The sequence below is a fragment of the Mustela putorius genome, unplaced genomic scaffold (assembly GCF_011764305.1).
Source record: "Mustela putorius furo isolate JIRA1106 unplaced genomic scaffold, ASM1176430v1.1 tig00000508_pilon_pilon_pilon, whole genome shotgun sequence".
NCBI classification, from domain to species: Eukaryota; Metazoa; Chordata; class Mammalia; order Carnivora; family Mustelidae; genus Mustela; species Mustela putorius.
Window position 1 is genome coordinate 6,101,659 of NW_025421402.1, and position 23,877 is coordinate 6,125,535.

The following is a 23,877-nucleotide window of genomic DNA, read 5'->3' on the forward strand; positions in this document are numbered from 1 at the left end:
CTACGAATTATGCTAGGACTAGGAACTATGTACTAATTCTTCATGTCCGATTCTGCTTTTGGTCTTATCAGAGTGCATGTAACTTGCTTTTGTTAAGAAACAGTGTCAAAAATAAAAACCAGTGTCATGACTATGTTTCTTCAGATAAAACACTATTAATTCATTTATAGCTTAGAATTGCCCTTCCTATGACCCAGTTAGCTAAAAGGTAGCTGAATAATTTGAAATATTCTCCAGTTGGAATGGGATTACGTTTGGGGTTTGCTTTCATCAGTGCACCCTCACCTTGTTTTTGCTCTTCAAAGAGCCCCCTTCAAAAGCACAAACACAGTGGAAACTGGATGAACTCTGCCGAATTTCAAACTTGCCACTTTCTTTCTAGCATTAAACTTTTCTTCTCTAATTGAACAAGTTAACTTGTTTATATATATATATTTATATATATATATATATAAATGTATATAATGTAGTATCAGTTTATTTTTTCACCTTGTTCCAAAAAATCCTTAAGAGAGGTTAAAGGAAAAAAAAAAATCCAAATCCAAAACCACGTTGTTCCACATCTGGTCCACATTCACCCACAGCATCCCAGGGCTGACCATTAGTCGGTGTGAAAGACATTCGGAAAAATTTTCCAAGTACTAGTAATAGCATTTCCTGAAGTTGGATGTTGGTTCACAGCAAAGGATTGTGTTGATGCCCACAGGTCACTTCTACCTTATGACCCAGTATGAGTTTGTTCAATCTTGAAATCAGCCATGGAGGCCCCCTCCCAGGGTACATAATGAGGCCGTTGTTACCCAGCAGGCATTGTGGCTAAATAAAATTGTAGCTGACTCACGTCTGAAGGGGAATATGGGGTAGAGCATAAAGAGTAAGAGCAGGAGTTCTGGAGTCAGTCTCTCTGTCTGTGTTTGAATCTGGCCACACCCCTGACTGGTGATGTGACCTTGGACAAGCTGTTTTAACTTCTCTATGCCTCAGCTGTGTCATCAATGAAAGCGGAATATTAAAATCTACCTTGTGGGTTTGTGGTGTGGGATAAGTGAATTAAATCTGCCAAGAGTTTAGAAGGGTATCTGGTACATGGTGAGCACTCAGTGTTAGCTCTTGGGTGCTTTACTTTTCCATTTGGAGGTAAGAGAAGTGGGTACATTGAAAAATGAAAGGAAGGCTGGTATTTTTACAACAAAACTTTATTTACAGAAACGCAACTTAGACTGTTTTGGTATCTCTATTAACAAAATGCCTACAGCTGAGGTATTGCTAAAATCACAATCCAACACCATCCCGGTTTCCCCTTTCTGTGTGGCTCTGAATGCAGCTTAAAACAAAAACAAAATTCTCTTTATAACATACAATGGCTTAAGAAAAACCCTTCTTTAGTTTTTTTTCTATTTAAGAGTTGGAACAGAGACTGCTCATTTAAAATTTGCTATTTACAGAGAAAGTCCGAGAGAAGAGAATAATTGTAAGATGGAGGTTTAGTTGATCTGCTTTTATAACACAATAACCTTATGACTCTAGAAGAATGTAAATAATGTTGGTATACATACTGTTTACATACTGTTACATACTGTTGTGCCGAATTCATTTATCTAACATCGTGCTGAGGAATGAAGAGGATTTCTCCATAGATTTTCAACTTTCATCTTATTCTATTTGCTGATTCACAAAGTCTTGCTCTATTTTAAGGGATTTTCACCAGTTTAATGCAGGAGAACCTGTATCTATGGAAACCTAACAGCTTGGTTCCTTTAAAAAAAATATGTATGCATGGTAATACCCATAGATATATGCTTGGTTGACATACACACATGAATATGTACAAACGCCCCTTATTCAAGAATGTAAAATTAAGAGTATCTGGTATCTAGTTGTACGAAAAATTCCCCAAGATTGTGAGGTAGTTGAGTGACACATGTAATAATCTTTTCCAGTCTGAACTTAAGAATACACCTTTACTGGATGGAGAGTTGTATAGAGGAAGAGGAATCAATAGAAGAAAAGAATTACAGTGGCTCAAATTAAATTCAGGTAATGAGTCTGAGATAGTAAATAAATAAATCAACAGATGTCTCATTTTTCCCCCCAAAAGAGAAATCAGTAATAAATCCTTACTAATACTTCTAAAGTCAATCCATTAATATGTATTTTAAATAGGAAAAAGTCTGAATATTACACATGTCATTATCCCTCCCCTTCATCGAATCCAGTCCTCCGCTGAAATATCTAACGAGTCTTCGTCTGCGTTCTCCTCTATCTCTGGTAAGTTGCCCCACAGTAGGAAGTTTACACCTGAAAAGAAAAATCATAAAATTACTTAGTGCTGATTGCTATCACACCTCAGAACATGCTGTAGGAAGCCTTATAGGTTAACATTCTTGTATGAAACCATAGTGTTAACAGTAAAGAGAAAAGATATTAAAAAATATACCACAGATTTAAAAAATTATCTAATATTATTCATCTAGGACATAAACATTTTTTAGGTCCTTTGAAGAAAGGGTTTGAATTCTAGAAACTTCGAATTCCAAAGGATTTTAAGAGTCCATTTTCTCAAACACTGCCCCCAGCTATATTATTGCATAATCACTCTACACTAATAATTTCCAAATCTATTTTAATGATTTTTAAGGATGGAGATCTCGTAAGATTATTTTAAATCAAGTGTCTCTTTGGAGGGCCCAGGGAAAAGGCTTGAAATAAGTCTCTTCATCTCCTCAACCAGGATGGAAGTAGCTGGTGGCTTTTTCATGATTAAAAAGAAGCAAGGTTTTGAAGCCAGTTATCATCTGAACTGCAATCCTCACAACAGGTGGGTTTTGGTTTCGGGGGTATGAAGGTAGAACTTTGGGACCAGGTTGTAGCTGCCAACACAATAAACAAAACAACAATCTAAAGCCTCATAATGAAAGGACAGTCAGATTTCCTACTGAAGAACCTAACGTAGTTATGTAGTAAAATGACAGGAGCATGAAATGGTTTATTCTGGGCATGTACTCTATCATATAACTTGAAAGCACTAAATTGGGAAGAATCCTATTGTTAGTTGACTTCTAGGAGAGCCAATGGAGTCCAACAAGGAAATGGCCACATGGTAGAATGAAATGAGCCAGTATTTGGAGATTTGGTTTGGATCTAGTCACTGGTAGTAGCCACTACTACCAGGATACCATGGATATTTTTGATACCTCTGCAACAAATGTATGCAACTGCAGACAATATATATTACTTTTTGGGTGTATTTAAAATTTTTTATAGTGTGGCATTATCTGTATCCTTTCTAACTTGCTATTTTCATTCAACATTATGTTTTTGAGATTTACCTATATCCTTGTGTATAGCTTTAGCTCATTTCTTTTTATTTCTGTATTCTGTTCTGTGAATTAAATGTGTATTTAGCAAATATATACATATATAGCAAATAGAGCACATCTCTCATTGCTTCCTAACTTCCCATACTGCATAGGAATTCAAGTGAGGTGTACTGTTGCATTTTTGAAACAGTAGAAACAATCAACTGTCTCTCTTGGTTGAGATATTAGAATCTAATCAGGCAAGAAGTTAGCATCTCTTTCATGCTGGGGGGTGGATACAGATGTCTCTCATATTTTCTGTAATTTGTGTGTGTGTGTTTGCGCTGTTTATAATAAAAAATATTTCCCCTCCAAGAATGAATGGCATTCTGCTTTTGGTAATATGGCGTTGATGAGATAACAGGATAATAGGGAATTACCAGGCCAAAACCTAAGGGACCGTTAGAACCCATAAGGGTAAATGAGGGCTGTAGTCAACTTGCCTTTGAGAACATTTGTCATTCCCAGGGAATTCGAACTGAGTTCTCTCAAGCATCCCCAGGAGAGCTTTGGGAAATCAGGTCAACATGTGAAGCCTAGTCTAGAACACAGACTTGGGGCCCTTTCAGTCTAAACATTCTAGAATTTCATAAAGCTTGTGTATGCACTCCTTTGATGCTGCTGATTCAGGTGATTCAAGGACAGTCCCAACATCATGAGGAACCCTGTTTTATACCAAGCCTCTAGAAGGTTTTACTTTAAATCACAATATTAGGGTTACAAAGGAGAAGTTTGATATTTTTGGAGTGAATACTCAAGAGACATGAGTAGCTTGGCACAATTGGTTCAAAGGAGAAAAAATAAACTAAGAGATTGGATCTGACAGAAGGAGCACCTTCCTTTCTCTGTTAAGGGAGGAAGGAAATCCTGTGATACATCTGTTTCTCATGGATTAGATTCAATGCAAATGGAAGAATGCAGGGCTTTTATCTTTGAAAAATTGACCAATATTAAAAAGTAAATCAAAATGGAAAAATCTCCACCCTGTGTTTTGAATTCTGTGAAGCAGGAAAAATAGTATCAAAGCAGAAACTTCCTTTAATGTGTCCCATGATCAACACAAATATAAAACTGGAAGCCCAAGCTAGGAGCCCATATGGCAGGGGAATTCAGATAACTCCTTCCTCAAAAATGGCCCTCTTACATCCCAGAGTCTGAAATTAAGACCCGCAAATGATGGGTTGAGAACTACAATTGAACGACAGGTGATTAAAAAAAAAATTTGAGTCTATAAAAACCTAAGCATAATTGGTGGGTTTGAAGACCCTGAGAACCTAGCTTATAGTTCATGATCTTTAATCTGGGATGGCAAATCACCCTTAAGAAAAGGAATATGTTTTAGGTTGTGAAGAAGATTAAAACATACATCTAAAAACCTGAGAGTGTTAGTGCCAACCTGGATTGCCGAGTTCTTTAAATTTGTTCTGCAAACTTTAGTTGCCACTAAAAAAATCCCACTCAGAGTCAACCTGGTCTGTTGTGCAAATAGATACCAGACAGAGAAAACTTGTGTCCTACAACAAAACCACATGGCTCTAGACAAGATAAAATGTATCATGTAAATATCCTTTAAGAATTGGTTGTATGCCGGCTCCTGGGTGGCTCAGTGGGTTAAAGCCTCTGCCTTCAGCTTGGGTCATGACTCAGTGTCCTGGGATCGAGCCCCGCATCGGGCTCTCTGCTCAGCGGGGAGCCTGCTTCCCCCTTTCTCTCTGCCCGCCTCTCTGCCTACTTGAGATCTCTCTCTGTCAAATAAATAAATAAAATCTTAAAAAAAAAAAAAAAAAGAATTGGTTGTATGTTACCTAATTAGGACAACATACTGGTATTAAATATTTCCCTTTAATAAAATTCCATCGTAATTTATTGCTATAGATGTCAAAATGTCTGTTTTTATCTTGGAGCAATATCACCAAATACAACGGTTGCCCAGTCATCTTCCCTCCCACCTCCCCACTGCCCCAGCCTCCCCTCCCCGCTTTCTTACACACACACACACACACACACACACATGCATAATTGACTATCAAATCTAAAATCTTCCAAAATTCTCTGGAGTTATAATATGTATCAAGGCAACATTTTAGTACAACTAAAATATTAATTTACGGGCACCTGGGTGGCTCAGTGGTATAAGGCCTCTGCCTTAAATTTGCGGATCAAACCCCGCATTGGGCTCTGGGCTTGGCAGGGAGCCTGCTTCCCCCTCTCTCTCTGCCTACTTGTGAACTCTGTCTGTCAAATAAATAAATAAAATCTTTAAAAAATATATATATTAATTTAAAAAGATCGAGAAGAGGGGCATCTGGGTGGCTCAGTCGTTAAGCTTCTGCCTTCGGCTCACATCATGATCCCAGGGTCCTGGGATGGAGCCCCGTATTGGGCTCCCTGCTCAGTGGAAGCTTGCTTCTGCCTCTCTCACTCCCCCTGCTTGTGTTCCCTCTTTCGCTGTGTCTCTCTCTGTCAAATAAATAAATAAAATCTAAAAAAAAAAACCAAAACCAAAACAAAACAAAAAACGAGAAGAGCCATGTTTGAGGCCTTATATACAATGATGACAATAGAAATGGCAATGAAGTTTGGCTAGTAGTTTCCCTAACTGAATGCTTGGGATCAAAGGACTTGAGTTTCACTCTTTCAACCCAGGTAAGAGGGTTTCAGAGGGAATCCTAAAACGATCTATTGGGAGTTTCACTCAGGTATTGATAGACAAATAAATGTTAGGGGAATTTCTAAGTCAGCTGTTTCTTACCAGTGGAGTCTAGTCTGTTAATATCATAAACTGCTTGGCTGTGAAACATCCAGAAGTGTCCGTTGTTGCAGGAAAGAAGGCAGGAACAACATGGAACGATCACATGATAACCTACAATGTTCCCACTGAGACAGAAAGTAAATACAAGTTAGATACCCCCTAATAACTGGCCATATAAGCATTTTATGTGCTAAAGTAAGTAGATAGACCATATGAAGACCTCATTTCCTCCTAAGAACCTCCACTGCTAGGACCTTTGGGACAGGAGTCACCCGGCAATGTTAAATTTGACAGTGCTACTGCCAAATGGGAAAATTGTCTTCCAGGTGAGTAAAACAATACTAACATATTCTCCATTTCTTTCCTGGGATTCCTTTAGGCATTCTCCTTAAGCTAGTTTCTAGATGCCAGGCCCTAGGGTCGTGATGTGCTCTGTAAAGCACCCACAGTCGATGTGTTATGCGGACATGAGACATGAGATCAACTCAGCTCTGTGGGTAAAAGGTTTTTGCTGGTCCCAGGACTGTGGCAGGTTGGGTTCTTCTATGTTCTAGTTCAATGCCAGCACCTAAAAACTGTCTCAACAGATGGAGGAGTAGGAAGACAGCATGAGCCCCTGTAAACCAAACACAGGCTGGCTGCTCTAATTTTAGTTTTGGTGTTTTTGAAGGAATTCAGAAATAAAGCAAATCCATAGCTTCTTGAAAAAGTTGCAAAAGTTTTGACTGTCTTGTTCAAGAGTATCCATCTGATTATAAGTACCTCAGTTTCCACAGATATTTTTCTTCTATGTGGTCACTATTACATAGAGTGAATATAGAGGGAATGTCTTAGCTAGTGCTTAAAAAAAAATGACAACACAAGCTACTTATACCTTGGGTTGTAAAAATTCTTATTATAGCTTGTTCCCATCCTGGAAGATGTGGGAGTCAGTCATTTTTGTGAGGCCCTATAAAAAAAAATACTATAAAAGGTACCAGCCTACCTAAAATATGGATTCTAATCATAATCTGCTTGAAAGGCAAACAAATGAAAGCAAGTTGTTCTTGGACCAGGACTGACAGTTATTTGTAAGACTATATTGCAAGAGTAAATTCTATGGCTTTAATCATCATCTATATTCATTCACTCATTCAGCTCATGTTTATTGAACATCTACTATGTGCCAAGTACTGTTGTAGGTACTGGGAATCCAACAGTAGACAAAGTCCTTATACTCACGGAACTAATATTCTAGTAGGGACACATCAGACCATTTTGCTCCCGTATTAAAACCCCTTCAGTGGTTTCCCATTGGCCAAAACTCAAAACAAAAAACCCCTTCATGGCAAGGTCTAGATCTGTGCTAATCCAAAATGTGGCTGTTAAGAACTTGAAGTCTGGCTAGACTGAATTGAAGTGTGTATAAATAGAAAACATACACAAGATTTTAAAGACTATGAAGAAAAAAATAGAATGTAAAATATTGCATTAATAATTTTTTATGTTAGTTACATGTTGAAATAGTATTTTGGTTATACTAGGTTAAATAGAACATACAACTTAAATTCATTTCACTTGTTCCTTTTTTACTTTTTAAAATGTGGTTATTATTAGATTTTATTTATTCACTTATTATTTTTTAAAGAAGATTTTAAATTAGATATATGACTTGTAGATTTCTTTTTTTAACATTAAAATTTTTTAATTTTATTAACATATAGTGTATTATTTGCTTCAGGGGTACAGGTCTGTGAATCATCAGTCTTACAAATTCACAGCATTCACCATAGCACATATCCTCCCCAATGTCCATAACCCAGCTACCCTTGTAGATTTCTATTGGATAGCCCTCATCTAGATTATCTGGATTCTGACTGTATCTCTAATTTACTCACACAACTCTTCCTTGATGTTCACAATGTCTTAGCCACTCGCCATTCTCTTCTTATTTCTTGAACATGTTAAGCTTCTTCTTGCGTTGGGTTCTCTACACTTGATGTTCCATCTGCCTAGAACATTTCCCCTTGGGGTCCTTCTCATCCTTTTGGATTCAACTCCAATGTTACCTTCTCATGAGAAGGCTTCCCTAAGCATGCTACCTCAAAGAGTTTTTTTTTGTTTTTGTTTTTGTTTTTTAACCTCAAAGAGCTTTTACCTACTCCCCCAAACTCTACTATTCTCTATCATTTATTATAATAGTTATATATATATAACTCAGTGGGTTAAATCTTTACTTTTGGCTCAGCTCATGATCTCAGGGTCCTGGGATTGAGTCCTGCATTGGGTTCTCTGTTCAGCAGGGAGCCTGCACCCCTTCCGCCCGCCTTCTGCTCTGCCTACTCGTGATCTCTCTCTCTGTCAAATGAATAAATAAAATCTTTAAAAGAAATAATTTATGACCTATTAAGCCTTTTAACATTCATAACATTCCATAACGTAAACACAAAAGATATTTAAATTTCTATCTTCTTAAGTTAGAAGATAGTTTCTGTCTTCTAAAGATATAAATTAGACAAGGAAACAGAGGTTCAGGGGTTTCGATGTTTAAGGAGTTTACGTGAGATCACATTGAGAGTAAGTGTAGGGCCAGGGCTCAAACCTGATTTGTTATGATTGTAACTGTGTTTTTTCCTCCTAAACTATCTTGCTTTTTTCTGAAAATGGAACCAGAGATTTGTCAATGTACTCTGAAAAATGATAAAATCATATAGAAATGTGACACAAGACCCTTCTAAAAAATTATTCTAAATAACAAATGGGCTTTCAATGGCTCATTGCATGGGTTATAACCAGTGCTTGATACGGCCCACTGAACGTTTCTCCGTGTTGTGGTGTTAACATCCATCTTCCAAATGCAGGGCTATCTAGAATCTTGCCAAAAATTACCATTTTAAGCATGCGATGTCCTTCAGTTTACATTTGCAGATTTCAGTGAAATAGCATCTTCCAATGAAGTCCACTGCACTGGAGAGAGAAACGTGCAGAAATAGTCAAGGTATGTTGAAAAAGATTGCTGTAAAAAATGCACATAATGTAAAATTTACCAACTTAGTAATTTTTTAAGTGTACAGTTCCGAAGTGTTAAGTGTTGAGCAATGTTCTACATTGTTGAGCAATGAACCTCCAGGCCATTTTCATATTGCAAAACTGAAACTCTCTACCCATTAAACAACTCCCCATTTCCCTCTGCAACCACCATCTACTTTCTGTTTCTATGAATCTATTTTATATAGCACATATAAGTGAAAGCACACAGTATTTGTCTTTTCGTGACTGGCTGATTCCATTTAGCATAATGTTCTCAAGGTCCATCCATGCTGTAGCAAGCAGCGGGATAGCCCTCCTTAATAAGGCTGAATAATACTATACTGTATGCATATACCACATTTTATTCATTCATCTGTTGATGAACATTTAGCATTTTTGTTTCCATCTCTCCATTACTGTGAATTATACTGTTGAGAACATGTGCATGCAAATATACCTTTTAAATCCTGCAATGAATTTTTTGGGATAGATATAACTAAATATAAGCACACACTCAGATATATACACACACCCAGAAGTGGGATTCCTGGATCATATGGTAATTCTATTTTCAGTTTCTCAGGAACTTCCATGCAATTTTCCATAGCAGCAGCACCATTCTATGTTCCTACCAGTGGTGCACAAGGGTTCCAATTTTTTCATATCCTTGTCATTAAGTTTACTTTTGCTTGTGATTTAGCATGAATTTTGTAGGCCCAAAGAGCTGAAAGAAACTCTGGAGTAGAACAATTGTAGATTTTAGGGGGACCTGGGTGGCTCAGTGGGTTAAAGCCTCTGCCTTCGGCTCAGGTCATGATCCCAGGGTCCCGAGATCAAGCCCCACATCAGGCTCTCTGCTCAGCAGGGAGCCTGCTTCCTCCTCTCTCTGCCTGCCTCTCTGCCCGCTTGTGATCTGTCTGTCAAACAAATAAATAAAATACTTAAAAAAAAAAAAGAACAATAGTATATTTTGTAAGAGTCAGTTAATACTTGTGAGCTTACATAAATACAACAAAACTTTCATTTAAAAAAATTTCATGTGTTCATTAATCATACATATCTTAGCATGTTAATCCATTACAGTCATAAACAATAGAAAAAAACCTGGTTCCATTCTCAACTCTGGTTTTACCTCTAACAGTTCACATACCTGAGCCCTCATCTTACTGTTTACTACAGCCATTGCAAAGACGAATGGGTTAATATCTTAAATTTGTGTGCATCTGTGTGGATGCACTACAAAAAGGAAAAGCACTAGACAACAACTCATAGGATGTATGCAATAGTAGGTTCTAGATTTATTGTCTAGTTCTTTTTCTTTTTGCAACACACACACACACACACACACACGTACTCAAACTAGTAACCCAAATATCTTTGTATGACTACACTTAAACCACCTCAGAAAAGATTTCAAGAAAGGAAGAGTTTTACAGCTTGGAGTACGTTTTTAAAACGTTCAAGTTTCTATCATTGAAAAGTTCATTTTAAAGTGTTACGATTATTGGCCTGCTTCCTCTGGCTCTGTGTCCAAAGAATAGCTGTTTACCTGTATTTTGGATAATTACTCTTTCACTTTAATGATAAAGACCCAAATTTTGAAAATTATGTAAGGGCATATATATATGCTGACTATGGAAAGAGAAAGTACCTTTTAGAGCCCCAAATGGTACATTTGAGTCAAATAAAATCGCTATTCATCCAAATAGGTAGCAAATTCTTAAGGACTCTACCAACAAAAGTGGGTAGTGTCCGAAAACAGAATTTAAGAGGACTTAATTATGCAAATGGATAGTATCTGAAACAGTGAACAAGGATTGTTTCAGGGCGAAGTCTATTTCATCTCATACAAATTTATTTCTCGCTCACCAGGAGAGAGATTTTTGAGAAAAGAACACTGACTTACACGGACAATGAATCTGAATCAGCCTGCCAATTGCAAATAATGGCAGAAGATTATGAACATTTTTTGGCCTAAAACCTTATGGATAAAAATGAAAAACCTAGTGGCCTCTTCTTTCTCAGAGTACGGAAAATCTTGCCCGACTTTACCTAGAGTCTACGGTCTAAGTCCTGGCCTGGATCCAGTGAGATTAGGATGGTTGGGCAGGGCACAGCGCCAGGGATTCAGGTTCAGGGATGTGGTCACAGGACTGTCATTGAAGGAGAAGCATGACATCAGGACTGACCACTCTGGCTAAACCACAGACTTTGTCCAGACAGTCTGCCCACTTAGTTATACTCCAAAGGGATCATCAGACTCTTGGGAGTGGCTGGAACACCAAAATGATAAGCTCCTTGTTGACTCCCCGAGGTCCAAACCATACACTTTTCCCATTTAGTTAAAGGCTACCGTTGCCCGCCACTAGCATGACTTACTTGGTAGGAGGGATGTCTGTAGAGAAAAGGTCTATTTCAGTATCAGCCAGCAAAACAGCCTTCATTCCCCTAGAGCTGAGCACTTGTTTACAGAATTTGCAACACAGGATGGACACGCACCGGTCCTTGAAACTACACGTGCTGGTAGACATGGCGTCCCGGGAAGGATGCGGGGTGGGATTTTTGAAAGAGGAGAGACAAGAGCAGCCCCTTGGCTCGTTTGATTCCCCCGGGGTCGACAATTAGATCGCGAGGTCTAGAGCTCTTCTAAGCCCTCGGTTGGGAAGGAAATGAGTTCTTTTCTGTTTCCCGCGGGAAGGTGAAAAGTAATATTTATTGAGGAGGCGCTCGGGGAAGGGAGTAGGGTTTGAAGCTGGGGAGGCGCGAGCTGCAAGGGGCCTCGGGAACTTCTCTACCGCCGGCTCCCCAGCCCCGAGGCTAAAAGGCTCCTCCACGCTTCAGCCCCCGCCCCTTGGAGCAATTCCCTAAGCTTTCCCCCGCCGCGCCTTCCGGAGAAAGCTCCCCTCCTAAGCCCCTCCCTCGGAGCTCTCCAAGTCCTCGCGCTCGGACCGCCGGCCAAGCGTCCCTGCTACCCACGCCTCGTCTTTGGAAGTCCTTCTCCTCTTCCCAGGATCCAGAAATCCCCTCAGCTTTTCCCAGGACCCCTGGTTGTCCTCAGTCCTCCCGGGAGCCTCCCCCGCTCTGCTCGCTGGCCGCGAGCTCCCGCTTCTCTTCTCTCCAGGCAGCCCCCAGCCCTCAGCGTGCAGACGGGCTCTCGCGCCGTTTCTCTCGGTCCCCAGTCCCTCAGCTCGGCCTCGTGCCCCCCGCGGTCCCCTTAGGTCTCCCTCCGGGCGGCCGCTCCGGAGCGCGCGGTGGGGTTGGCGGGACGGGGCAGAGATCGCTTTGGGGGCTCAGCCGGCGCTGGGGTCTCTGTCACCGAACGCGTCGTTTTTTTGCTCCTTCTTCCGCTCTCTCTGCCTTTCCAACCGGCTGTCAGTTTGAATTGCCGGCGCCGCGCACCGATTGGGAGAACCAGAGTTCGCCCGCGTCCCGCATTGGCAGGCTCGGGAGCCTTCCCCTGCTGAGCTCTTAGTGGCTTGGAGACCGTACGCCCCGCCTCAGTAACGGTGCCGAGATCTGTTCAGCTTTCTGGTTGGTGGGGTTTGGCTCCGCCTCCGCTCTCATTGGCCGGTCCCTGGAGGCTTGGGCAAATCCTACTCCTGCCCCAGTGAAAGCGTCAAGGCACGCCCTTCGCGCTTCTTATTGGAAGATTTTCTACAGTCCCCGCCGGACTCTACTCTCTATTGGCTAAAATTCTCCGCAACGCCCCTCCTTTCTACCCCGGTCCAATTGGTCGTGCTTTCTCTCAAGAGTTTGTGTTTGGCTGTTAGTTCCATTTTAACCCCGCCCACTAATTCTACTTTAGGGTTAGGCAACCCTGGGAGGAGCTTACTTTGTGACCACGCCTCGGTGGTGCTAGTCACACCTCCGAGTTTCGCCAGCTCCTCCTCCTCATTCCTGTCCTCTCGGGATCAGCTATTCCTATTGGCTGTGGGCCCCATCGGTCGATAGACTACGGGCTGTGATTGGTAAGGGGGTGGGCTCTGCTTCCCGGCGGGGTCCTGCGGAGTTGGCGGAGGCTCCTCAGGGGACTAGGGGACCGATCTGCGTAGAAGCGGGTGGCGGGGAAGAGGGGTGGAGATCTCTGAGTGGGAAGCGGAGCCGGGGGCCCGGGACCCGTCGCGTCAGAGCCAGGTAAAGGCTCCTTCCCTCTCCCCTTTCCTCTTCCCGGCCGCCGGAGCCCTGTCTGAACAAACTCCGGCAGGGGCGGGAAGGAGAGGGCGCGGATGCTGCTTGCGGCATCGCCTAGCAGTGCCGCCCGGAATCCTTCAGACCCCCTCCCCCCCGACCCTCTCCAAAGCTTCCAGTACAGCCCATAATACTTCTCAAGACTGCATCTCTCTCTGCCGTTCACCGCACAGCCTGGGACTCTGCCCTGGGACTCTGCCGCCGCGAAGCCCTCGCCCAGCCCCCTCCCCAAGTCCTCTTCACACGGGCACCCTTGGTCCACTTTTGGGTAACCGTCGCTGGCATCACCCGTTACCATCGGCTACCGCCTTCCTCTGTCTCCAAGCCCTGGTAGACAGCCGGGTTACAGCCCAGGACCCAGGATAGTTGTTCCGCCCTGCTTCCGGGGCTCTTGCCCTGTCCCGGTCCCCGGCCCGCCTGGAATGGCTCCTTTTATGCACCCCCGTTCCTAGACTCATAGCGGGTCCCCCAAGTTGCTAACATCCTTACGCACCATGTAACATCGTGGCCCGCGGCAGTCTCCTCACCCCCACTCCCTCCCTAGGTAATCTTCCCTGTGCCCTCTCTCTCCACCTCCCAAGCCCGTGCGGAGGCTCCAGTTATCCCCGGCTCCCGTGCAGCCTCTGGACCCCACCTCACACCCCCCTCCCCGCTTCCTGCCCGCCTGAACCACCACGCCGCCTGGGCTCCCTCTTCCTCCCGGCGCGGGAAGTGGGAGACACCGGCGGGAGCCCGCCCCCCTCACCCCCCAGCGGCCTCCTGACAAGGAGAGGGTAAGGGGCGACCAGGGAGGGAGGGTAGTCGCGGCGGCATGGTGGGGAGCGAGACGCCCGACTCTGCGCTCCGGCTGCTTCCCTCCCGCCTCCCGGGCCTGGGCCGGGGCGGGATTTCCTCCGGCACCTCCCGGTGCGAGGAGTCGGGACTGCGACCCTCCCGACCTCTCCTCCCCCAGCCTGGGTCTGGGTGCGGTATCGAGATACCGTGGGCATGGGTGACAAAAAAATATCTGGGGTGGTATTTAAGAGTCACTCTGGTCCCCGGCTTGGGGGAGGCGGTGGCTGCCTTCCGTCCCCCGCCCCCGGGTTTTCCCGACTCCGACCCTAGCCTCTAACCCGTTTCCTGCTTCTGTCGACCACATTGTTTTCCTGGATGTGCCCCGTGCCGAGCAGGCTTTTTCCTGCAGGTCTCCCCCCCACCCCCGCAAACATTTTGCTGCCAAGAGAAGCTAGTAACCAAAAACAAAACAACTGGGAGGAGGGGCGAGAGGGGAAGAAAAGTTGTGCCCGGGTGGCTTGTCCCTCCCTGGCTTTGATCCCTTTTGAGGTCCAGGGAGTTGCCCCAGCCGGGGGTCAGGGGCCGCGTCGGAGCCACTGCCGAGAGTGCTGCCTTCGGCTGGCAGCTGCCCAGTGCTGGCGGCGCTCGGAGGCCGCCGAGGTGCCGCAGTCCCCGCCCGGAGACCCGCGTTCCCGCCGCAGTCCCCACCCGAAGCCCGCGCAGGCGGCTGCTCCAAAGTGTTTTCTTCCAGCCTTAAAACAAAATCCGGAGGGAGCTTCCTTCCTCCGCACCTCGCCGCGCCGGGCTTTGTGGGCCGGGCGGTGTTTGGCGGAGATGAATGGGCCCTGGCCGGGCTTGGAACGACGTCCCCTACCCCACCCCCGCCGCGATTAGGATCTACACTGGGGCTGATCGCCCCCTCCACTTTTCCTTGCATTTACAGGCAAGTGAACCGGAGCAAACGACTTCCGATCCAGTCTGCGCTGCTGCGGCTCCCGTTTGGGATTTGATTTGCAGCATCTTCGAGCCTGTGCAACAAAAAAACCGCGAAGCACGCCCAGCCCTCCCCGGCACCCTGTTACGCACCCACTCCCTCCCGGGGACACAGCTGGGCGCGTCCACACCCCCGCACCCCCCACACCATGTTGTACGGAAGGACTTCCACTCCCTGCCTCTGTCGTTGATGTCAGACCCCAGGCCAGCCTCCGGGCGCTGCAGTTCTCCCGGCTAATGCTGAGGCTGCGGCTCCGGCTCTAGCACAGGAACCAGCCGCAGCTGCCGCGCCCGGCCCCAGCGTCCACCGTCTGCATGTGCCCGCCGTAGCCTTCTGCCCAGCCCGCAACCCGCGCTCCCCGGAGCGCTGGAGACCACCGCGGGGGGCCCCTTCTGCCCTTGGGAGAAGCGGTCTTGGAGGTATTGATCTCGGTGGTTGGATTTTTCCCGTGGATCTATCAGTTCACAATTTGAATTTGGAAGAAAGAAGGAAAACATGACGTCTCCGGCCAAATTCAAAAAGGATAAGGAGATCATAGCAGAGTACGATACTCAGGTCAAAGGTAAGGGCTTTGAAAAATAGCATAATGCATATGTTCTGTGGGCCATTGAGGCTTGCATTTCCATCCTGATTTGCAGGCTGTTCATTTCTTTGGGTGGAGCAGGTGGGGACAGGCTGAGCCCAGAGGTGGTTTCATAAGTGGGTTTGAGCCTCCGAGGGATGGACTGTGCCAGGGGCCACAGGCTCTGGAAAGGAATTTTTAGAGTGGGCTTTAGGTTTGCTCCTGGAGGGCTGGCCCTGATTTTGGCAGCCCTATCCCCCAAGTCTATATCGGGTGGGGGGAGGGGCGAGAGGTTCTTGGAGAGAGAAAGGCAGCAGTTTGCCTCTGGGTCTCTGGGTCAGGTTTCCTTGAAGGAAAACTGGAATCTGACAGGTGTTTGGGAATTTATTTCTGAGGTTGAAGAGGAGTGCAGGTAGAGAAAGGCAACCTTGAGAAGGTGTACCATTTGGGGAGACCCAGGAGAGGCACGGTTGTTTTTTTTTTTTTTTCCTGATGCACTATATCAAAAGGTGACATTTGCTGTGGCATCGGTTGCAGAAAGTCTCCAGCCACCTTGGGTGCTCCTTGTACCCGCCAGGTCTCCGGTTGCCTTGCATTCTGTCCGAGATGAGAGGACAGAAAGAATAAGGTCATTTCACACCCTGTCTCCGCCCTCACCTAAACATGAATGGAGTTGGCATGTTAGGGTTGCTGGGTGGTGCTGATTCTGGAGAATGGGAAGACATAATTGTTTAACCCTTCTGGGTTGTCACCCTCTGCTCCAGAATGCGTGCTTGTTAAAGGACCACTTCTCTCTGCAAAAATGCGAAGGGTAAAGCAGAAAGTGGACCCAGAGAAACCAGCTGTGCTGTCTGCAGGTTTAGTTGACTACCTGACTTGGTGCATGAATCCGAGCCCCTTCCCAGACAACCTTTTTTTAACCAGTCAATCCCACAGGAGGGGTTCCCGCCTGTTACAGAGCCCCAGGATGTGTTTGTGCAAGGCACTGTCCCTTCCTGGCCAGCTACTGGGAAGAGCCATGTGCTCCAGCCCATTGAGACTTCAGCTGGGGAGTGGGAGAGGTGGGTGGCCTTGAATGTTACACCACATGGTTGGAGCTCTGGGTTTTCCTTTGTTTCAGAGTACAGAGGGAGGGGCCCCTCCTTCTTTCCCTGCACCAATGCAAGGAGACCTTTTCCTATCATAGAGGACTTGGGAAGGGCCATGTCTCCCTTCTAATGATTGCCCGGGGTGGGGATAGTGTAGAGCTTGAAATGGGCAGCTGCCTTATCTCTTGGAAGGTTGGAATGTAGTTTGAAGTCCCCATTTTGCCTGTAGGGTCTTTTTAATGTCTTCAGCTTGGTCATTGCTGGAGGTGCCCTGAGGGGCCTTCTATCCACTTGGCTGCAGATATTGGTGGGTTTATTACAGAGATGGGGGAGTTGATTGATTGATGGCTTCAGTTGAACAGGGATTGGGAAAGGTGTGGTTGTGAGTTATAATTGAGGTCTTGGCCTCTTGTCACTGTTCATAATCTGGGCCTGTTTTTGTAAACAATAGGCCACTGGCCTCTGTGTCCTATCCAGATGACTGTATTCTGCTCCTGGAGTCCCCCTTGCCATTTTAACCAGATATGTCACTCTATTTTTTTTTTTTTACATATCCTATTCTTAACTGTTGCCATAGGGAGCGTTAATAACTTTGACTTTCCCAGATTTCTCTCGAGAAGCACGCTATTTGACTAAGGTGCAAAGTGATTTTACACATTTATTTTTCAGAAGGTTCAGGGCTGATAGGTGTTAATAGAACCTTGTCTGCTGATTCCTATTGGTGAAAGATTTCTCACGAGTGTCTCAAAATTGAACAGTTGTGTATTTACAAACATTGCTCATTGAGATGATGTAATGCATTTGGCTATTTGGGGTTTCTCTTCAACCTTGCCGCAAGCAGGAGGCTGTTTTGCTTTGCTCTGATATTTTCCATTGACACTCTTCAGGATCATAGAATTTTATAGGTGACCGAGCATGATGTCTTACCCACAGAAGGTGCCTGATAAAAAACTGATTTAAATGATTTAGTCCCTCATTTGATAGCGGAGGAGAGTACAGAGAAATTGAGAGGCTTGTCCAAGGTCACACAGCTAGGTGGTGGTAGTTGAAATGAGAAGGAGGTGACCGACTTCCCATTCTGTGCTTTATTCTATTCCTATGTACAATGAAACATCATCTGACCAGAACAGGAAACAAGAAATCCTTAAGAAGCCCAAATCTGTCAATGAATAATAGTAGTAGTGATAATAGTAATGGGTTACATTTTGGATGCCCATGATGTTCGAGCCTGTCTGAAGTGCTTTAATATATAAGTTGTCTTGTTTAATTGCCACATCAACCGGGAAGGTAGATACTATTTTACCCTCTTTCACTGCATGAAGAAACAGGCTTAGAGAGGGTGAGAAATCTTCCCAAGGTCACACAGCTAAACACTGCCAGCTTGACTCCATTGCTCTATTCGTCAGCTCTTTATTTAGTGCCTTCTGTGTGTTCCAGGGACTGGACATAGAGCAGTGAACAAGACAAAGACCCCCTCCCTTACGGAGCTAACATTCTAGAACCCAAGTTCTTCGTGGAAGAGCATCGAAATCGGAGACAAAGGACCCGGGTTCTAGGTTGGCTCTGCTCTCCCACTAGGTAGAAGCCGTCGGTCAGAATTCTGACTTTCAGGTTTTTCTGTGTTACACAGGAGTGGTACTGCTGCTCGTCTTCTCTCCCAGATGCCAAGATAAAAAAGAAAATTGCTCTTTTGGTCTGGTGGCTGAGAGCACTGGTTTTTGAGTCCAAGGGACCGAGGTTTCAAATCTTGGTTCAGTTGCTCTTTGGGCAAGTTCTGTGACTTGTCTGAGCCTTAGTTTCCTCTCCGGAAAATAAGCAAAATCCCGTGCATTTCCTATGGCAGGTGTTAGGAGTCCGTGGGATCGTGTAAGAAAAGCCTTGAGCGTGGTGTGTGCTCACTAGTAGCGCGGGCTACTCCCCTGTTAGTGGGCCTCGCTTCCTGCTGCACTGGGCTAACCGGAAGGCCACACTGCCCGTTCACCCCCAAAGTGCCAGCGGTTCCATGGGGGGACACAAGTCTGGGAATGAAACTTGAGTTCTAGTTTAGGTTCCTCCAGTCGTGGTGAAAGGTATCTTAAACCCTGTAGACCTCAGTTTCCCTTTGTGAACAGGTAGACTAATTGTTGGCCGCCGTTGCCTTGTATTCTCTGACCCTCCTGGGTTTTGCCTTTTTTGGTCAGAAACGGTTTGAATCCAGTGAACTCGAAATGGACTCTGTGGGACCTCGTCTACCTGTGGCTTTTGCCTCCCTTTCAACCACCTGCTTGCATGTGCCCCGAAGGGCTTCTGAGGCTGCAGCCCCAACCCTCCCCCAGCCAGCGTTTATGAGGGGCGTGCCTCCTTAGTCAGCCTGCCCTGTAGCCGCCTTCTTCAAAACCATCATTGTTTCTGGTTTGTGGGTGTTCAGATTCCTTTGAAAGTTCATGCCTCTCAATGTCTGACTCGAAAGCAATAATATTCTTAATGCTTTTACATCGCGCTTTCCAATTAATGAAACTCTTTCATACATATGAATGTGTGGAAATTCTCGACAACCCTGGTCAGGTTCACGGTCATAACCGGAGGCCTTTTGGCCTGGAGCCTGTTGGCTTCTTTCAAGACGGGAGCAGCACAAGGTGGTAGAGCGCAAGGCCTGGTTATTGGCGGCGGTTTCCCATCCCTGCGGGGTCTCCCGGCTCGCTGTCGACCTTATTCAGGACCCCTCTCCTTTACCTTCCCATACCTTGAGTTTTTCTAGTGGCCCAGAAAGCTTGAGATTGACAGTTAGTGCACATGTTCCAGGAGGAATCCTCTGAAACAGAGTGACACTGTGTGCTGAGCAAATTTTCTTTCTTGAGAACATTGGGGGGCTTGTCCTTTTTTTTTTTTTTTTTTAAATGTCTTAGAAGGGCAATATGTGCACAGCCCAGAGCTGAGAAGTGAAATTCTGTAATTTCCATCTGGAGCATTTTGATAGAAAAGCCTCAGGCCTCCGCCTGGAACAATTTAACCCTTTTAGGACCCTTTCCGAGCAGGAGATGAAATTTCAAACTCAAACTCCGCACACATTGTGTGTGCACACGCACACTTGGGAATGTGGATTGCTGGTATTTAAACAAGCTCGTTCCCCTGGGAGGCCGGAGCGCTTCTTCACTCGTGCCAACAAAGGTCTTCTCCGAAGCCTCTTTCCTCCCAGCCCCCACTCCCCAAGGGAGCTTTAAATATAATCAGTTTGTGAAAAGCTGCAGTAAAACATCTCCTTGGAATCCCCAAGCAGATGCTATCATCTTCCTGCGAGATGATGGAAGGTTTCTCTTCCCTTGCTCAGGGAAAATAGGACTCTGCTGTCAGCCGAGCTCCTGGAAGGAAAGGAGGCTCTGGGAAGACCGGGAGGAAGGTGGTGGGCGAGGAGCTGGGGATGCCGTGTGCTGTGCGAAGCAGCAGCGTCAGGAGAGTGTCTGCGACGAGCTTTTTTGCAATTTCAGGCCTCCTCTTAGGGCTCAGGAACAGAAATGCCTTCGGAGAAGCCCAACTGGTGGTTATGACCACAAGGTCATGAACCGTCCAGGTCGAAAGCCAGGACGAGGCCCAATCATTTCTCTGCTATGAGGTTTACACAGTGGGACCCGGCCCTGATCCGTAGGGTCCACACCCTCTTAAATCAGCAGGTGCCCCGCTCCTGACTCACATGCTCCCATTTTTTCCCTCCCGATAAACACGGGCTGCCCCGGGTACCTGTAGAGCCCTTCTTCCAGAAGAGACATTTTCTGTACGGGAATTGTGCCTACCTGCCACCCTAGGCCTCCGAGGGCTTTGTTAGGAAAGTATTAGGTCATGTGGCAGGAAAAAAGAAGTCAATGTGTAGATCTCTACTGGTAATAAAATGCAAGTAAACAGTTTTAACTTGGTGTCAGCTTTCAGACCTGGCCTTGGAGGGAATCTCAGAAAGTTACCTCAGAAGTTGTTTGATTGAAATAGCAAGGGGTGGGGTGCCTGGGTGGCTCAGTGGGTTAAAGCCTTTGCCTTCGCTCGGATCGGGTCATGATCGCAGGCTCCTGGGATAGAGCCCCGCATCAGGCTCTCTTCTCAGTGGGGAGCCTACTCCCTCCTCTCTCTGCTTGCCTCTCTGCCTACTTGTGATCTCTGCCTATCAAATAAATAAATAAAATCTTAAAAAAAAAAAAAAAAGATAGCAAGGGGAACACTCAAAAAACCTTTTTAAGGGGGCCCCCGGGTGGCTCAGTGGATTAAAGCCTCTGCCTTTGTCTCGGGTCATGATCTCAGGGTCCTGGAATCGAGCCCCAAGTCGGGATCTCTGCTCAGTGGGGAGCCTGCTTCCCTCACCTCCCTACTTGCCTCTCTGCCTACTTGTGATCTCTGTCTGTCAAATGAATAAATAAAATCTTTAAAAAAAAAAAAACAAAAAAACACCTTTTTAAGAATTACAAAATAACACCTTTACTGATTTTACAATAATGTGTAGGAACTTTCTTCTCTTTCATGGTGGGAAATTTAAAATGTACTCTCTTAGCCATGCTTTAGTGGACAGATGGGGCCGTAAGAACATGCCCGTTGTGCAAACCAGCGCTACCGTTGTCTCCAGAACTCTGCATCTTGCCTAGTTGAACTCTGTCCCCATCCAAATAGTCCCCGCTCGTCCTCCACCCTGTATCTAGGTCCCACATGTAAGTGGAATCAGGCTGTATTTGTCCTTTTGTAATTGGCTTATTTTACTCAGCGTAAGTCTTCAGGGCTCCTCCATGTGGTAGCATTTGTCAGAATTTTACTTCCTTTTTAAGGCTGTTGTATGTGTGTGCCACATTTTGTTTACCCATTTGTCTTTCTATGGACACTTGGGTGATGTCTACCTTTTAGCTATTACAAGTACTGCTGCTATGAACAGTACGATGTATTTCTATTTACCCTCTACCCAAGTTTTATAAACCTGTATATGCATTTCCCTATAATCTTGTGTCCTGATAAATCTTTTTAGAGTTAAGATTTAAATATACATGTTCATATTTTCATGTTATGAATGTATATTTATGTTCATGATATGAACCTCGTATGTGGATAACAATTTTATACCTTTTAATAATTACATGGATTATTAAATTTTTATTGTATTTTTTTAACAGCTTTATTGAGGTTTAATTGACATGTAATAACCCACACATGTTTAAGGTGTACATTAGATAAGCTTTGACATATGTTATACACCCATGAAATCATCGCGATCAAGATAAGTGAGCAGAACCGTCATCACCAAGAATGTCTTCATTATGATATATTATTAAATGAGTGATATAATAACCATATTATAGAAATGACATTAGCTTAAAAATAAATCAGTAAAAGCCAGGTATTACCAGATTTAAAAACTATTTAAATAAATAGTGATCCAAGCAATCCAGGTTCCTGGAAATTTATTTATTTATTGCCTTAGTGAATAAAGATAAACAGCCTCCCAGAGAAGTTGGATTAGTAATCGTGCCTCAGCCTGTAGTGTGTGTTTGTGGGGGGAAGGTACAGGGTAGAGGGAGAGGGAAAAGAAAAAAAAATCTTGGACACGTTAGGCGTTGACGAGTGACAGGATCTGTTTTTCCTAAAGACCTTGCTTGAACCAGTCCCTAGGGCCTCGCACTTCTGAAAGGGTCACAAGTGAGCCAGATGCCAAGGGGTGGGGCTGGGGGCTCCCCTGGGAGATCTCAGAATGCCCTGAATATGACTTATTTCCTGTCATGACTGATTCCCTGCTGAGAAGAGACCAACCTGCCAGGTAAACATGAAGTTGGTCCTCAGTCTGAGTCTCACTTTTATCATCAACCATCTTTCTCACTTCACTGTAAGAGAGGACTGGAGGCCTATTGGCACTCTTTGCCCTACTTGAACACATCTACTATTAGCTACTGTTCTGCTTGTTCGGGGCCTTACCATGTACTTGTGCTAAATACTTGACACAGATTGTTCCTAACCCTCACACTAACCATGGGAGGAATACACTGCTCTTATCCCATTTCGCTGATGAATAAATTGAGGCGCAGGCAAATCAGTGACTCGCCCAGGGGCTGCTGCTGGTGAGTGATGGGACAGGAATTAGGACCTGGGCTGTTCCCAGAGTCTGAGTTCGAGTGCTGTTCCTGGGGTGCTCCTCTCTCCCCACCCAGTTCCACATCTTCACCTACTGAAATCTCACCCTGCTGGGTGCCTTCCTCCGTTGCCCTGACTAGAGAGGACCCTTCTCTCTGGGATGACTCACACAACGCTATGGCACTCAACTCATACCGCCTGAAGTTCAAATATGTGTCTTTCAGCCTTCCCTCATCTCGACTTTGGGGGGAATGTTTGGAAGTTGTGTAGTGCCACGCAAAGAACCCAGGCTTTTTGGGATAGGCCCTCAGGGGGAACCTTGTCACCGTCACCTCCTTCCCCTGTGGCCTTGTTCATGTTACGCAGCTTTTCCTCCAAGCGTGCTCTTCTGGGACGTGGAAATAGCCAGACCTACCTGGCTGGCTGATTGTGAATGTGTGTCAAGTATATGGCAAATTGTAAATGCTAAATACATAGCTCTTATTATAGGGGACCCTTCAGGTAGGAGCGTGTCTAGAACAAGAGCCCTAAGTGGTGGCTCTTGGTGAACATTATCAGATAGAATGATGAATGCGTAAGTACATGACCTGAACTAGTACAAATGATCTATTTTTATTTTTATTTTTTTTAAGATTTTATTTATTTATTTGACAGAGAGAGATCACAAGTAGGCAGAGAGGCAGGCAGAGAGAAAGGGAGGAAGCAGGCTCCCTGCTGAGCAGAGAGCCTGATGCGGGCCTGGAGCCCAGGACCCTGGGATCACGACCTGAGCAGAAGACAGAGGCTTTATTTAACCCCTGAGCCACCCAGGTGCCCCCTTTTTTTTGATTTTTAAAAAATAGTTTCTTAATTTGATCTTGGCAGTCTATCTTATACAATACCACCAAGGTGACTTAAAACACACACACACACACACACACACACACACACACACACACACACTATTATGCTAAGATCATAGCATAGAAGACTATTTATACCCATCACTTGGCTCTGACCCTGCTTACGTTTTATACCATCACAAAGCGGAATTGTCTCCAGTTTCCTTCCCATATTACATTATTCTGTGCTTCTTGCTTTAT

General features: G+C 45.0%; 2 protein-coding genes across 9 annotated transcripts in view; one reads left to right on the forward strand and one right to left on the reverse strand.

Moving 5' to 3' along the window:
- Window positions 1–1,178: 1,178 nt before the first annotated feature.
- Window positions 1,179–12,596, reverse strand: FAM72A (family with sequence similarity 72 member A). Its single transcript, XM_004756458.3, has 4 exons — window positions 11,500–12,596; window positions 8,980–9,057; window positions 6,112–6,236; window positions 1,179–2,298 (listed from the first exon to the last, which is right to left on the reverse strand). The coding sequence occupies exons 1-4, from the start codon at window positions 11,649–11,651 to the stop codon at window positions 2,204–2,206; spliced, it is 450 nt and encodes a 149-aa protein (XP_004756515.1). The 5' UTR covers window positions 11,652–12,596; the 3' UTR covers window positions 1,179–2,203.
- Window positions 12,597–13,103: 507 nt separating this feature from the next.
- Window positions 13,104–23,877, forward strand: part of SRGAP2 (SLIT-ROBO Rho GTPase activating protein 2) — a 230,964-nt gene continuing 220,190 nt past the window's right edge. For 7 of the 8 annotated variants that reach the window (XM_004756459.3, XM_004756461.3, XM_004756460.3 and 4 more), the window contains exons 1-2: window positions 13,104–13,254; window positions 15,026–15,638. In XM_004756459.3, the coding sequence (XP_004756516.1) occupies window positions 15,572–15,638 (67 nt within the window). In that variant the 5' untranslated portion in view covers window positions 13,104–13,254; window positions 15,026–15,571. The remainder of the gene's footprint in view (window positions 13,255–15,025; window positions 15,639–23,877) is intronic. The other variant, XM_013058251.2, reaches the window with a different exon arrangement.